At 43.6% G+C, this 14,865-nt stretch overlaps 1 protein-coding gene across 1 annotated transcript in view; it reads left to right on the forward strand.

Moving 5' to 3' along the window:
• The window catches only part of asz1 (ankyrin repeat, SAM and basic leucine zipper domain containing 1), a 28,113-nt gene that overhangs the window by 4,686 nt on the left and 8,562 nt on the right, over positions 1-14,865 (forward strand). Inside the window, exons 4-10 of the mRNA XM_070971717.1 lie at positions 2,099-2,210; positions 7,646-7,757; positions 7,838-7,972; positions 8,181-8,299; positions 9,955-10,027; positions 10,551-10,607; positions 11,195-11,307. Of these exons, the coding sequence (XP_070827818.1) occupies positions 2,099-2,210; positions 7,646-7,757; positions 7,838-7,972; positions 8,181-8,299; positions 9,955-10,027; positions 10,551-10,607; positions 11,195-11,307 (721 nt within the window). The remainder of the gene's footprint in view (positions 1-2,098; positions 2,211-7,645; positions 7,758-7,837; positions 7,973-8,180; positions 8,300-9,954; positions 10,028-10,550; positions 10,608-11,194; positions 11,308-14,865) is intronic.

The raw sequence follows: 14,865 nt of genomic DNA on the forward strand, positions 1-14,865 counted from the left end.
TTATCAGTAGAGGAAAATTATGGTTAAATGACAAATCACGCTGAATCACACTGAAAGATTAGTCTGTCGGGTTTAACATCAATGTTTTGAGTCAGAAATCTTCTCACCCAAAGCCAGTTTTTACTTGCCCCTATGCAAATTATTTCTTTATGAGCAGTGAGTGAGTGAGATGCTGCTGACTCCTGTTTTAGCACTCCAGTGATGTTTTTTTTTTGGAAATGTGACAGACCTTTGAGAGACAACTCTGTTTTATTCACCTTGCTCTCAGACTTGCTGCAAACTGCACAATTCATGGTTTGAGTTTTGCCACATCCTGCAATGCCACTGGACTAAACTCCCATCTTTTCCCGCATTTTCTTGCAAGTGTCCGATCTCTACTGCACATGTGCAGTTCTCACCAGAGATGAGATGTTACCTGCAGTGACATGTCTTTTTCTTCTTGGGTGTCTGCCTTGAAACTGTGCTGATTGTAAAGATTTTCTGTGCTGCAGAGTTGAAAGTGCTGGATGGATGGTTCATTGCTGCAGCATCCATATTTAAAGTGCAGCAGCCTACCATCCAGCTCATTGGTTCTGGTGATATTGAGCTTCAGGTGATTGTTGTTGCACCATGTGATGAAGCTCTCATCAGTCCTCTGTGCTCCTGTAGAAAAACTGAAGACAGCATGTTTCTCACTGGACATTATTCACTGGAATCATACATGGTAACACAGTGGTGAAAGAAATCTTGATCAGTAAAGTCTTTTTTCTGTGTTTGTGTCACTGCTGTCGTTTCAATAAATTACTGTGCATTTCATTGTTTAATTAAGAACCCTCCTGCAGCTCTTGGACGTTGCAGGACACAGGTTTGGAGCCACAGCACCAGTCGTGCCGCTGATATCTGATGTCAATTAGTTCTCAGTCCAGAAAGTCCAGTTAAACTGTGTGTGTGTGCCTGATTTCACAAGGTCTCGGCATCTGATGCTCAAGGCAGGTGAAGGAAGCAATTAAACAGAAGGATGACGCGTGGTCACGTCCTGATGGCGTTTGTCAGAGCAGGGAGGCCGAGCAGAGGAATGCATGAGTGATTGATAACGGTCACCGTGCTGCTATCGTACCCTCTGACCAATTCTCAGGCCACAGATTTATTTACTCCAGTCCTCTCTAGACGCAAACCAGACTGTCTGGTTTACACCCACGCACACATAATATAAACAGACACACACGCTCTTGCACACAGATATAGCCAAACATGCACAGCCACAGAGACACAGGAACCCACATACAGATGTAGAGGCCCAGGTATGCACACACACATAAATACACACTTAGATACATACTGTGATACACTCAGGTTGGTGACTCAGGCATTGGCGGAACAAAACAGGAATTGAGTGCATTGCCATGGGTCCAAGGCCGGTCTTATCAGGATGAGATCAGGAGACAAGTCTTCAGAAGTCACTAGGTCCCATAAAGGCTGCCACACTTCCTGATGCCAGATAAATGGCTATCCATCTCCATCACTGGGTTAACATCCAGATTCTTTTCCTCCCCTAACTACAGCATGATGTATGACTTCATTGTGATGGGAAAAAAATGGTACTTCTCTTTCCTCTAATTTGTTTGGCTAAACACTGCACCTATGATTACCAGAGGATTTCATACCTTTTATTTGTTTCCACAAGGTAACTACAGTAACCAAACTCCATCATGCTCCAAAAACAAACCTCAAATTGGACAATGAATAACAGGAGGAGCACTTGTCTGTTCAGACAGATGGTTTGGAGCTATGAGGACAAACACCAGCTTATGGTTTTCTGGTTGGCCCAGTTGCATCATTACATTTTTGTACATCACTCTGGATTTTGGTGCCAGCTGCAGTGTCTGTGTCTGTGTCTGTAGTTATCCCAGTCTGAGGGCTGTGTAAGCTGCAAACAAAAAGAGATAAAACAGGTACATTTATTGTTATGGTCATTTTTCTAAAATGCCTCTAGTGCCAGCTCATTACCTTTTATGTATTATTCTAAATGGAATTGTTAATAATGGGTGCTAAGCTAAATGCTGGCTTCAGATAAGAGGTTATTATGATGCACTCCACACTAATGTGTTTTTGTCCACAGATCACATGACCGTGCTCATGGCCAGCATCCTAGCCTCTGCAAGCGAAGACAAAATTGCTTCCTGTGTGGAGCTTCTGCTGTCCAGAAAAGCTGATCCCAACATGGTGGACAGGTGATGGGGCCGAGGGGGGATGTACAGACCTGTTTCAGGTCAAGATGTTTATAGGATTTTCAGCACAGTACGCACTGTCACACCCCTATTGATGTAGGCCAAATAAAAACACTCTAGACTTGAACGGGAGAGAAAAAAACGAGAGGCTGGATCAAATTTCCTTTGATGGTTCTCGTTATGTTTAGCTGCCATGTGGTAGCATTATGCACCACAGTGCTCCATACAGTGTGTGTATATTTGTGTGTCTTGTTTGGAATGTCCTGTTATGGCATGTGCATGTACGGACGGGTATCAGACAGACAGACAAACAAACACAGTGAGTGTAAGGGGTGGGCAGGAGGATTTTAGAAGCTTTTTTGGAAGCTTGGATGCCAGTAAGCATGGTTTAGGTAATTTGTGGGGCAAAAGTGGCCTTGGACCCTGGATTAAAGAACCAGTCTAAATTTGTTCAAATGTGAAGCCAGTTTTATTTACACGGCCCATTATCACAAATCACAATTTGCCTTGAGGGACTTCATAGTTTGTACATCATAGGACAGCCTGTGTCCTTAGGGCTTTGATTCAGATAACTAAAAACTCAGGATGGATACACATGCAACAGATTGATACAGGTGTATGTAGTTGTAGAACATAAGTGAAGAGAATGGATCCAGGAGGACGTTGAGAAACTTCAGGTGTCGCCAGATTGGCAGCAACTGAACCACATGACCTCCTCCATCTCAAAAAGGACAGGCCACACAAACAGAGACAAGGCAAGCACAGCAGCGGGAATGTAAAGATTTCATTGGGTGCACAGTACCATAAATAAACAATATGTCAAGACATCACTTAAGTTCAAACACTTAACATCTGGGGAAAAAAACTAATTTTCAACCTACTGTATATATTCACACCAAATCACAGCAGATTCAAAACGTCATAAAATGAAGGAGCCATCAAATCAATCCACTCGACTTTGACCTCCGTTCAGCCATCGCTGTCCTTGTGAACGGCTGTGATCTGCACATCTGCACAGGGGTAGATGGCAGCCGGCCACAATTACTTCTCCGGGCTGAAATACCATCAAAACTATTGCTCTCACAAAACACGTTACTGTGTTTGTGTGGATTGATAAATTTGTAACGCTGGACGCAAAATGGAAGAATTGCTCCAACACACTGGAGCAGCCACACTGACGGTAACATAACCTCGAGGTTTCCTTTGCACTTTGACTATTATCTCACTATGCTGATGAACACCTGTGACGGGAGAGGTTTGGGATCCATCAGCCATTGCAGGCATTTTATATAGAATTTGGTTTCCTGTCCTGGTGAGCAACATGAAAAATTCCATCTCATGGAAAAGAATGAAGGGAGGTTGTTCGTGAAGCACTTTTACTGTTACCATATGTGGATTTTTGTCGTGTCAAAGGGAGGATTCAGCCCCCATTGGCTTTCTTGTTTAGCTTTCCCTAACCCCCCCCGATAACACACATGGATACGGTGAAGCGTCAGGAAATTGATTGGTTCCTTCCCAGACAAAATATTTGAAGCAAGGTAACAAGACACAGGAGGATGCAGATGAGGGGAGGTGGGAGGGCTGACACCCTCTAACATCCAGAGCAAAAGAAGAATCTGAGGTTCGTGTGGGTGCAGAGGATAAACCTCCTCCTCCTTCTCCTCATCCTCATCGCCTCTTACGTCTGAATATCAAGCCAATGATTAACACCAGCTGCTCGTCCCTCTGCTGTACTGTAAACAAGCAATGTCTGTCGCCTCGCAGAGTCCTGGAGGAGCATGATGTGGGGTCCATTGCCTCCATGTGTCCCTTTTTTTCACCTTCAGTGTGCTGATCTGTGTTGACCATAGCTGCATTAAGGCCGTAACAGGCTTCTCCAGGCTGCAGCTATAGTAGATGAATGTGCACGGGTGTCCTTTCCAGACATTTGCGTGGCTTTTATTCTTTTGATTTTGGGTATACGTTTACATGTTTTTATTCTCAGCTCCCCACAGGAGGATGCATAGGTTTGTGTGCCGTGTTGCTGAGATTTAGGAGGTGTGTATGTCCGCTCCTGTGTGCGACCTGTGGTAACTCATAACGCCTTTCTCTGCTTAGGACATTCAAAGAAGCATAATTCCACCTTAGACTTCCATAACTGTCTGTTTTGAGGACTAGAGTTCTTTAACACTTTGCTGGTCTGAAAGCAAAAACGTTAAAATCTCAAGTCCACATGTTCTTTTGGATTGGTTGGGATGCATCCTGCTCTGAATTGTAGGGTTTCACTCTCCTACTTCTTGTTTTCTTGTCTCTTCTTCTGTGGCGGTTGGCGAACCAGCTCAGAGGTCCGTTACTGCCACCAGCTATTGCTCTCATGTCACATAGGGAGTCCTAAATCATGAGACCTTGTGAGGCAGCTGGATTCGCAAGATCATGAGAGAGTACAGCCCTGATTTCTTGCATAGCTTTGCCTCAAATCTAAAGCAGAGTTGCTAAAGGAGCACTCCCACCATGGAAATCTCTAACGGTGGACAAAATTCCACCATCGCACAGTATACAATGTACTATCGTATTGCCCAGACCTATTGCTGTGTGTGTGTGAGAGTGTTCTTTTAGTGTTTTTAGTGTGTAGTGTGTTTACCTTGCTACTGTGAGTCAGGTGTTTCTGGAAGTCATTCTTCTTGCTGTCCTGCCGCCAGGAACGATGTTTACTCTGAATTGTCTGCTTATTGATCAGCCATCTGTTTGGGGACTGGCCAAATCTCACAGTCTGAAGGACACACACATACACACAGCACACTGAAACCGTGTGTGCGTGACCTTGGTACCTGTCTCACAGCAAAACCATCCTTGGGAAAATACAGTAGCTCAGGACAGGAAAGCAGAAATAAATGGCACTGCCGATCATGTCCCGAAATGATCAACCACGTATCACCAGTGGCTCCTTTGTTTGACTTCACATAGAACATTAACTTTTCAATTTGTTGAAGGATGATGTGGCTATGCCGACTGCGAGACAGTCCACAGATTCACACCTGTTTGACAAACATCACCGCTTTCCAGGAGCAATTTCAGTTCAAGATAATTTATTGATACAAAAGTCAATGTTTCTGTTACCAACCTACAGTTCAACTCAGGGTGAAAAGCAAAAAAGGGCTCAACTACAGCTTCCATCAAGAGTTTCCATCAACCTCCCGTCGTAAAGTATCACATTAGAAAAGGGTTAGCCTTTTTGAAACACAGGTAATGTGCTTAATGGGGGAGAGAAACACCTTTTTAGAATAAGTAGGATTGAAACATCCCATTGTTCCACACAGATCTGATGTAACTTTCCTCACAAACAAACATGTCATATTTCCATCGTGTTTTGGCATTTTTTTCATCGTTTGAGGTTCGATGGTGCTTTTTTAATTCTGTCATCTTGTTGTGCCCTAATATTGTTTTCTGACTGAAGAACTGGTGTCCCCGTGCTTATCCCAATGAACTCCTAATAATCACATAATGGTAGTGGTAGTCATTCGCATTTTCTCTGCCAATTTTCTCGGAATTCGGTCACAATTTGAGATGCATTTGCATGGACACCAAGCTTGTAAATGGCATTTATGGTTGTACCCTATGACACTAGAAATGTGTCAGATGTCAGAACCAAAATTTGTGAATGCTGATAGAACTGTTTCTTTTAAAAATGGAACCTTTTTGGCCCTAATTTGAAGTTTTTGAGCCTTCACATATCTTTATTTGTTTCTTCCAATGGTTACAAGAAATATCGAAACTTTTGCTGCAACAGAAAGCATTATTTTAGATTCAGTCCACGTGTTAAAGACCAGTCAATCAGTTTGAGAGCGATAGTCCCTTTTGTTTACATGTGAGTTATGGATTGTCTCCTTCAATGCCACCTCTCACACACACACACACACACACACACACACACACACACACACACACACACACACACACTCACTCCAAACTGTTTCCTGTGAAAGTATTAAGCTAAGTGATGAATTGTCCTTGGACTTTCCCACCACTTTGACGAATGTATTTTTCTCACCTGCTGTGTTTGAGTTGGAGGTGATAAGATACACACGTACAGAGGTTATTTATATACAGCCCTTGTTCTGATAGAAGCAAACATATGAAGGCAACAGAGGAATGACTATTACTAAGAAAGGTCAAAGCTGTTAACACCAGGTCCTCTGTGGAAGGACTCGTTAAACATTGTTGTCCTTGTGTATGATTACAGGATGTCCGTAACCATTGCAGTCGATTATTACTGCACGTATTAGAACTGCAATGACTCATCAATGAATGGCCAACGATTTCAATATTCACTTCAAAATTCTCTGATTCCAGCTTCTGAAATGTGAATATTTCTTTGCTCCTCTATAACAGTAAATTGAATGTCTTTGGGTTGTAGACAAAACAAAACATCTGAGGACATCATCTTGGGCTTTGGGCAGCACTAATCAACACTTTTCACCATTTTCTGACATTTTATTGGCCAAACAACTGATCGATTAATCACCAAAATAATCAACAGACACAACATTGGTTGCAGCCCTAATTTTTACTGTTGTGCCTAAAGGAATGTGTCGATGACAATGTGGTTATCAAAAGACTTGATACCGGGTTCTGACATTTGTAGCTTGCTCCTTTGCAGAGACCCAGAGTGAAGGCAGAAAAATCTAAACGTCCATAGAAACACTTCAGACTGCTCCTGCAGCATAACCTGCGTCCTTGCTATTGATCCATGTGGTCGCTGTCTACCGAACAACTGTCACTTTACAAATTAATCACTAAATACACTGCCTGCAACTGAGCTTTGCAGCTACGATATGAGGGGATGGTAGTACAACGCTGACGCTCGTTATTGAGCATTTCAGAAGGTTTGACTTTGGTTTCGGTCTGAGCTTTAGGTCTCTACATTAATGTATCGTGACTACTATGAATCCAAGCCACCTACCAGGACTGCAAGTAATGACTGTTTTTCTTATTGATTAAATCAGCCAGAAAATTGTTACAAATGCATATCACATTTCGCATGCATTAGATTTAGACCACAGTGAAGACTTGGCTGCATTTAAGATGTGATTCTTTGTATTGTGTCTTTAATTGACACAGTCAGTGAATCAGTGTCTTTGTACAGTAGTGATGTCACAGTGAGTGTCTGCCTATAATCTGGTGTCTGCTGCCCCCTGGTGGTTTCTCTGCACCTTTATCATCACTCCTGTTCAGTCATGGCCACATTTTCTTTCCAGTGTCCTCATCTCACCCTAAATCTCTTTGTGTGTCTGGCTACCTGTCGTCCTCCCACTTCTCATTTCCCCACCTCCTCGCTCTGGCCCTAACCTTTCCTTAACTCGTTAACTCCCTCTCCACTCCTATGCAGTATGTACCTGCCTACTGTTCTTTGTTTTCTCTTTCGTCGTCTTCATCTCTGCTTTCTTTTTGCTTGTTTTCAGGTTTCAAATCAGCTGCCTGATGTGGGCAGCCAGGAACGGCTACTGTAAAGTCATCAACCTGTTGGTCTCCCATGGGGCAGAAGTCAATGCTCAGGATATCAATGGATACACCGTGTGTTTTATTTTGTTTTATTTTTATTAACCCCCATAAAAACACTATTGTTTGATTAGTAAGACTATACTGTCTGTCAGGCTTTGTCTGTAGCGGTGCAGTATGGCAGAAAGGAGGCGGTGCTAAAGCTCCTCCAGCTGGGAGCAGACAAAACCATCAGGACCAAGACTGGCAAGAGCCCTGCTGACCTGGCGGTGATGTTCAAACACACACAGGTACCTTTAAAACACTGTGTATCAGTCATTTTTCATTGAATTTAGCTAATGCAATGAACAATGTTTAATTAATCTGAGTATTAAATCTTTTGGGCTTATAAAGTATTCTTAACGCTACATGAATCTTAACCTGGTTTGATGTTAGTGACTGAACTATGGTCTAAAGAAACTGCTTAAATCATGTCGTAACACCAGGGTCTCTTCACAGATATGTAAGATCCTGGCTTCTTCACCCGAAGGCTCTGCTGTCCAGGCCTTCAGCTCCATGGAGAAGACCCTCTCAAAGTTCCTCAAGATTAATTCTGAACCGCTACCTTCTCAGGAAAGGTAAGCCCATCTGAGACGTGCATTCAGCACCTTCAGGGTTTGGGAATGTTCTACAGTTGCTTTTTTGATGCCGTTAGATTTCATGTATTTTTCCTCTGTAGCTGTGTAGCAGAGGGATGGGGACTACTTGTAGTTCATGCTTTTTTCTTATCTATAGATATTTTTCATAAATTCTCAACATTATTTCTGATGTTTTTCACCACTACACCTTACCTACGATTGTGAGAAATATGTTATTCACTGATCTGCCCAGTAACAGTTCAGTACAGCACATCTGCAGAGCAGCTGCCCCACATTTCCTATACATGTCAGGCCTCATGTCTTACCTACAAGACTCACGCTTTAGTGTTTTTCATGAATATTCATGATATGAAAACTCTGTCACACAGCCAGAGACACAAAAAGTGTGCATCCTGGTCAGTTTAGTTTTAAAATAAATCCCAGTGCACCACTGTTGTTAGGTAATTTTGAGACAAGACTCAGTTTCTAAAAGTTTCTGTGTACAAGTGTGTATCAATGCTGTTGATCACTCAGTGATAAAACATAACAGTTGAAGTTATGGTTGTACTGGGCTGCTGTCCATATCTGAATGTCTGTAAAGTGAACGTTGAGCAGAACAGCAGGTTAAGACAACAGGTCATGACTGAACCCTCTCTGCATAAAGAAGGATCACAGAGGATCTGAGTCACTGTTAGTCAGCAGTTTAGGAAGTTGTAACGCATCACTGAGTTCATTTCTTTACACTCGTCTGCTCCTCTGTTGTCAAAGCACTGTCCCATCAGTCACTGCAGTCTGTGTGCTTGTCGCCCCCTGTTGGATTTCCTCGGAGGCAGTGCCTGTGCAGCAGGTGTTGTTGAACCATTGTTCAACCAGACATAAACAATAATAAACCTTTTGCATGAGTGTTTAGTCGGTTCAGGCACAGCTGGGCATGTTCAACTCTCAGCGTTATTTTGTCCCCGGAGAGGACGATTGGTTTTTCAGCGACGCATACTGCAGTACATAAAAGAACGCAGTACAGAAAGGGGGAGGGAGGTGCCCTGGATATCTTAACATCCCTTTTTCCTTTGCATATCAAGTGGGCACAACCAAAGTGTCATTGAGTTCAGACACATCAGAATAACCGCAGTGTTATCATCAGCCAAAAACATTGTATTTCAACATGTCTGGCACCAGGAATTACAGCCTGTAAACACTTGAGCTGTCCTTCTCCCACGTCAGATGCAAAGACACTAAAAAACAAGTAACGCATTTCACATATTTTGAATGTTGTGAAAGGAGACGCTTGTTCGTAAACAGTCAAACTGAAGCCGCGTGTACACTGCAGTCACTCTGATGGGTCTAAACTCAGGGACATTTTGCTTGCACCCACTTGATCCCCAAAGGAAAAAGTGTTTCCTCTGATCCAACCATGTCCACAGGGTTCCAAAGGTTCAATTCAGACCACTGGGGCTCAAGGACACTTCGGAAAAGTAGAGTTTTGCCACTGTGAAGTCTTTAACCAAACTTGAAACTTCAAAGCATGCGCTATTCAGGACGTCTCTGTACATGCAGTCGTAGTGTGGCTCTAGTCCCATCTGACTCACATGTGTGTTCATAATGTGGAATAAGTCAATAGTCCTCAGGAGTCAAGGTGAACATTCTGCCCTCCTCAGCGTAACCAAGCTTGATGAACTTGAGCTCCTCCTGCACGGCCTTGATCTCAGCTACCTCACTGACATCATGACTGTAAGTACGAATTGCATGCTGGAATAACATTTCTCAGGTATGTGTGTTTTTGTATGCAGGATGCCTTTTCTAATGCGAGAGATGTCTGTTCTCTTACCTCACTGATGCTGAGATGGTGAGAAGAGATAACATCGCAATACTTTATCAGATCTACGGGTGAGATACAGTGATCCCAGATGTGATGAGCACAGCTGCGTTATTAACAGAGTGATGATTATGTGCTTAGGAACATGTCATGAGATGATTAGTTTACATGTTTTACTTGGTGCTTCATAATGGATCCAGTCTACTGGATTGTCTTGGTCTGAATTAAAATGAAAAGGGTCAGCTCAAGTTTTGGGCCCTGTCTGATGTATGAGGTTTGATGGGTGCAGGTAGACTGTCGTCACCACATAGCAAACCTCATGCAGGTACATCTGTTTCAGGTGGTTGAGTCAGGAGCAGATGCAGAAGTTTTGATTCGGTAAATGCTGAATGATCTTTTCTCTTTCTTACTCTGCATTTCACATGCACACTTGCACAGGAAAATGACATCACCTGGAGCCACCTGTTGACCATGGAGAAGGAGGACCTGGAGAAGGTAGAGTATGACTGAAACATCTGTTTGTATTGTCAGCTCTTTTTCTTCAGGGTGACCCAGAAAGAGACGAGGGTAGCTGCTGATGTCTCTGCTGTTTGGGCCACAAGTTCAGTAGAAAGAAGGTGGTGAGAGGTTAAACTGATTCTGTATGTTGGCAGTTTATTCTTGAATCATTCTTTCAGTCAACTACAGTCTATTTCTGTAAACTTGGGTACACCTCAAATCTGTCATAAGAGGTAAATACATGTAAAATGAGTGCAGCTGGTGCACTTCACCTCGCCCACATTTCACTTTTCTGTTCCATGTTGCTTTTATAACTGACAGATCCTAATGTGAAATACCTGTCCAGAAGTTTTCTAGACATAAAACATGCTTAACGGGGAATTACAGTCAAATGTGCAAGAAATTACACCTTTGCATCAAGATTTTTTTACTTCATCTAGTAGTGCAGTAATAAAAATGCCTTCAAACCCAGTAAAGAATGATAAAGCTTCAGAGAATTCTTGGTGGAAGCAGCTAACGAATAATCATACAGTTAAGAGATTTTAATCAACAAGAAAGACAAACAGCTTTTCTCCATTTGTCAGATTGGTATCACAGACCCAGTGGACCAGCAGAAGCTGCTGAATGCTTTGCAGCAGATACACCTGGACAGAGTGGACTTAGACACTGTCTGCCAGCTGGGAGCCAAGTACAGTGGGTAAGGTACCACGTCTTAATGCCCAGCAGGCCTGTGGCAATCAGCACATGTGCTCAAGAGAAGAGTATCCTGAGAATCCCAGATTCAGGTCTGAGAGGTCTTTCAGAGGGTTCAAGGGAAAACTTTAGTTTGAGCATTCCTTATCAGGAAGGCACTATTGTGAGATTAGAATGATTTATAATCTGATTGGAGGCGTCATTCTCGGCACTTTAACTGTCTTATCTACAATCCAGTGGAAATATTCCAAAAATCATTGTGGATTGTGGTGTCTGACAGAGGACATGTCAGAAGGTGTTTGAGAATCTGTACAGTATTTGAAAATCTTTGTTTCAGTCAAGTAGAAACGTCTGATAACATGTCAGCTGCAAAAAAAAAGGTATTCCATGAACGCTGCACAATGCCAGAAACAAGATGACCATAGTAGCAAAATTTAAACAGTTGTCAGCCACACACCTTAAACCCTCCCCCACACCCTGCCCACCTCCGTCTCCTCGTAATGCTCCGTCTGTCCTCCTCCACTGGAAGTCGTCTATCAGCCCCATGAGCATCTCACTGTCTGAATTCTGTATCCCCCTCACTCTATCTCTGTAGTCGAGCCCTGAGCCAGGGTGTAATAGTTTAAGCGCGGCTGTAATGATTTGTAAGGTGAGAGACGACGGGAGGTCGCAATGAGCAAAGCAGAGCCGGCGGCGGGGGCCAAACAGAGCCATCGCACTGCACCCCATCACTTCATGAATCCTCAGCAGAACTGGGCTCGTGAGCTTCACCCGCCCTCACCTGTCGGATGAGAGACAGTCCAATAGAGAGAGGGGATTGTTAATGAGAGGGATGGAAGGCTTGATCAGGGCCAGACCTCCTGGAAGGCTCCTTCAGATCCTTATTTCTCAAAAAAATGGAAAATATATCACGGCCTGTGGGGAAAAAAGGAAGGAAGTTAGGCGTTAGGAGTAATTGTCGTCAATAAAATGTAACGTCACTGATGCGACTTCTGATGTCAGAAACTATCAAATCCTCATTTTACATTAATGAACTGAACCAGTGTGCTGTGCAGAAACATTCATTCGTTTGGCTGTCTGTCCATTAATTCAGCAGTTTGAGCTCTGTCATGTCAAGGGAGAGCACCTAAAGGTGGAGTCTGATCAGATGAAGCACACGGAACTAACCAGCCGCTGCTTTTCCTGAATCTCAGGACAGGTTGTGGACTTATTTTTATAGTGGGCGGTGGAGCACCAGCAGGAGCTCCTGAATCCAACTGGCAGACCACATGAGTCTCTATTAAAAAATACAACAGGATGCTTTGCCCAGCTCTCCTGCAGAGGTAAACATCTACACAAGTAAACTGGTAAACTGCACCAGTTGTGGATGAACTAGATATAATTAAGACCCTGGTTGTTGGTGGGACAAGAACATGCTGGATGGACTAGATATCTCACCTGGTTTGGAAACTCCTTGGGACCCTCTGGAGGACTGACCAACAGTTGGTGGCAATAATGTTGCAGAAATGTGGAAATTTGTCAACAAAGGCTGCTGGGGCGCAAAGGCTGATTTAAAAAGAAATGCATTCAACCTGCTCGTTAGGCCTCAAGGATACTTTTCATGAGAGACAGAAAAATGTAAACGTAAGTTTGATTACAAAAAATCCCTGCTGGGTGCCTGAAGTAGATCAGTTGAGATTTCCCGAATGTGAGGAACTTACCACACTGTCACCTCCATGAAAGTAAATGTGCATCACTCTCAGCAGCTACCACTGAGCAAGGCATTCGATGGGTGTCCCTGGAAAAGGCCAGCATGCCCACTTGATCTTGCCTGGATAAATTAAGTTCACAACAAAATGGCACACATGCATCCTCCATCTGTATTCCCACATAACATCCTTTCCATCTGCAATTCCTTCAACGATCTTCCCACTGGGGGCCCATCATCACTCTCTGCTCCCTAGATAAACTAACAGCCGGGAGAAGGGAGGTGAGGGTGCAGCACAGGCTGACTGACAGTGTTTACTCGCCCCTCTGACAGAGTGTGAGAAGGGCTGGGACGGCTGGCTGCCCAGTCCCCTCACCAAGGGAAATGTACCATTAAGATAAGAGCTATCAATATCCCACCGGACCAGGGGATGGGAAGATAGGGACAGAGAGGCTGATGAATATAAATAACTAATCATTTAAGGTGGATGTTTTCAGGGAGGGATGACAGCATGGGTTAGCATGGGGAGGAGGTGAGCAGAAGGCTTGGCCACCTGCTCTGTTTTCTATAGAGTTTGGTGAGGAAAATGCATGGAGAATGTTAACACGAGGCTTGGTCCAAACTATCAGTCTGTCTGCCCTGTCATTGCTGGGCATCTTCAGCAGGCCGTGCCTTGTTTTTCTTATGTGGACACCTCCTTAGGGCTCACTTATTAAGAAGGTAAACCTGCTGACCTCAGCTTTAAAGCTCCAACAGAATTATCTGCTTGCCTAGAAAAGCAGATGAGCGATGTGTCGCAGTTTTATGCTTCATATGATGAATTTTGCATTTGCATTTGTAAAACTTAGTGCTGAAACTAATGATGATATCCATTATTGATGAATCTGTGATTATCTCTATGGTTAATTTATCTATTGTTTAGTATTAGATGTCAAGAAATTGTGAAAAATCCCCACCACAAGTTCAGGTCACACGTCCAAGTGACTTGTTTTGTCTGAACCATCAGTCATGAATCCAGAGGTTCTCCGTCTACAAAGATAAAAAAACACAAACACACATTTGAGAAGATGGAACCAGAAGAGATTTGGCATACAGTACAGTAATTCAATTCAATTCAATTCAATTCAATTTTATTTGTATAGCGCCAAATCACAACAGAAGTTGTCTCAGGACACTTTCCATACAGAGCTGGTACAGACCAAGCTCTTTTATCTACAAAGAAACCAACAATTCCCCCATGAGCAAGCACTTGGCGACAGTGGCGAGGAAAAACTTCCTTTTAACAGGCAGAAACCTCGAGCAGAACCAGACTCTGGGTGAGCGGCCATCTGCCTCGACCGGTTGGGTGAGAGAGGAAGAGCAAGAGAGGGAGAGACAGACAGACAGACAGACAGACAGACAGACAGACAGACAGACAGACAGACAGACAGACAGACAGATGCAGACAGAGAGACAGATGCAGACAGAGAGACAGACATGCAATCACAGTAACAGTGACAGTGGATGTAATAATAGCAGTAGCAGTTGCAGTGGATGTCAGGCAGGGCCAAGGCAGGAGACGCAGCTGAAATCCACAATCCAGATTCAGCCACTGTCCATGGGAACCTGCAAGACGACAAAGCACAGAGACTCCGGGGAAGGAGCTAAGTTAGTAACACACCGTGGTAGGACATGAGAGCGTGCGGATGGAGAGGGACAGAAGGACAGAGGAGCTCGGTGTATCTTCGGATGTCCCCCGACAGTCTAATCCTATAGCAGCATAACTAGGGGCTGGTCCAGGACAAGCCTGAGCCAGCCCTAACTATAAGCTTTATCAAAAAGGAAAGTTTTAAGCCTACTCTTAAATGTAGAGACAGTGTCTGCCTCCCGGACAAA

Source organism: Chaetodon trifascialis, chromosome 10 (assembly GCF_039877785.1).
Source record: "Chaetodon trifascialis isolate fChaTrf1 chromosome 10, fChaTrf1.hap1, whole genome shotgun sequence".
NCBI lineage: Eukaryota > Metazoa > Chordata > Actinopteri > Chaetodontiformes > Chaetodontidae > Chaetodon > Chaetodon trifascialis.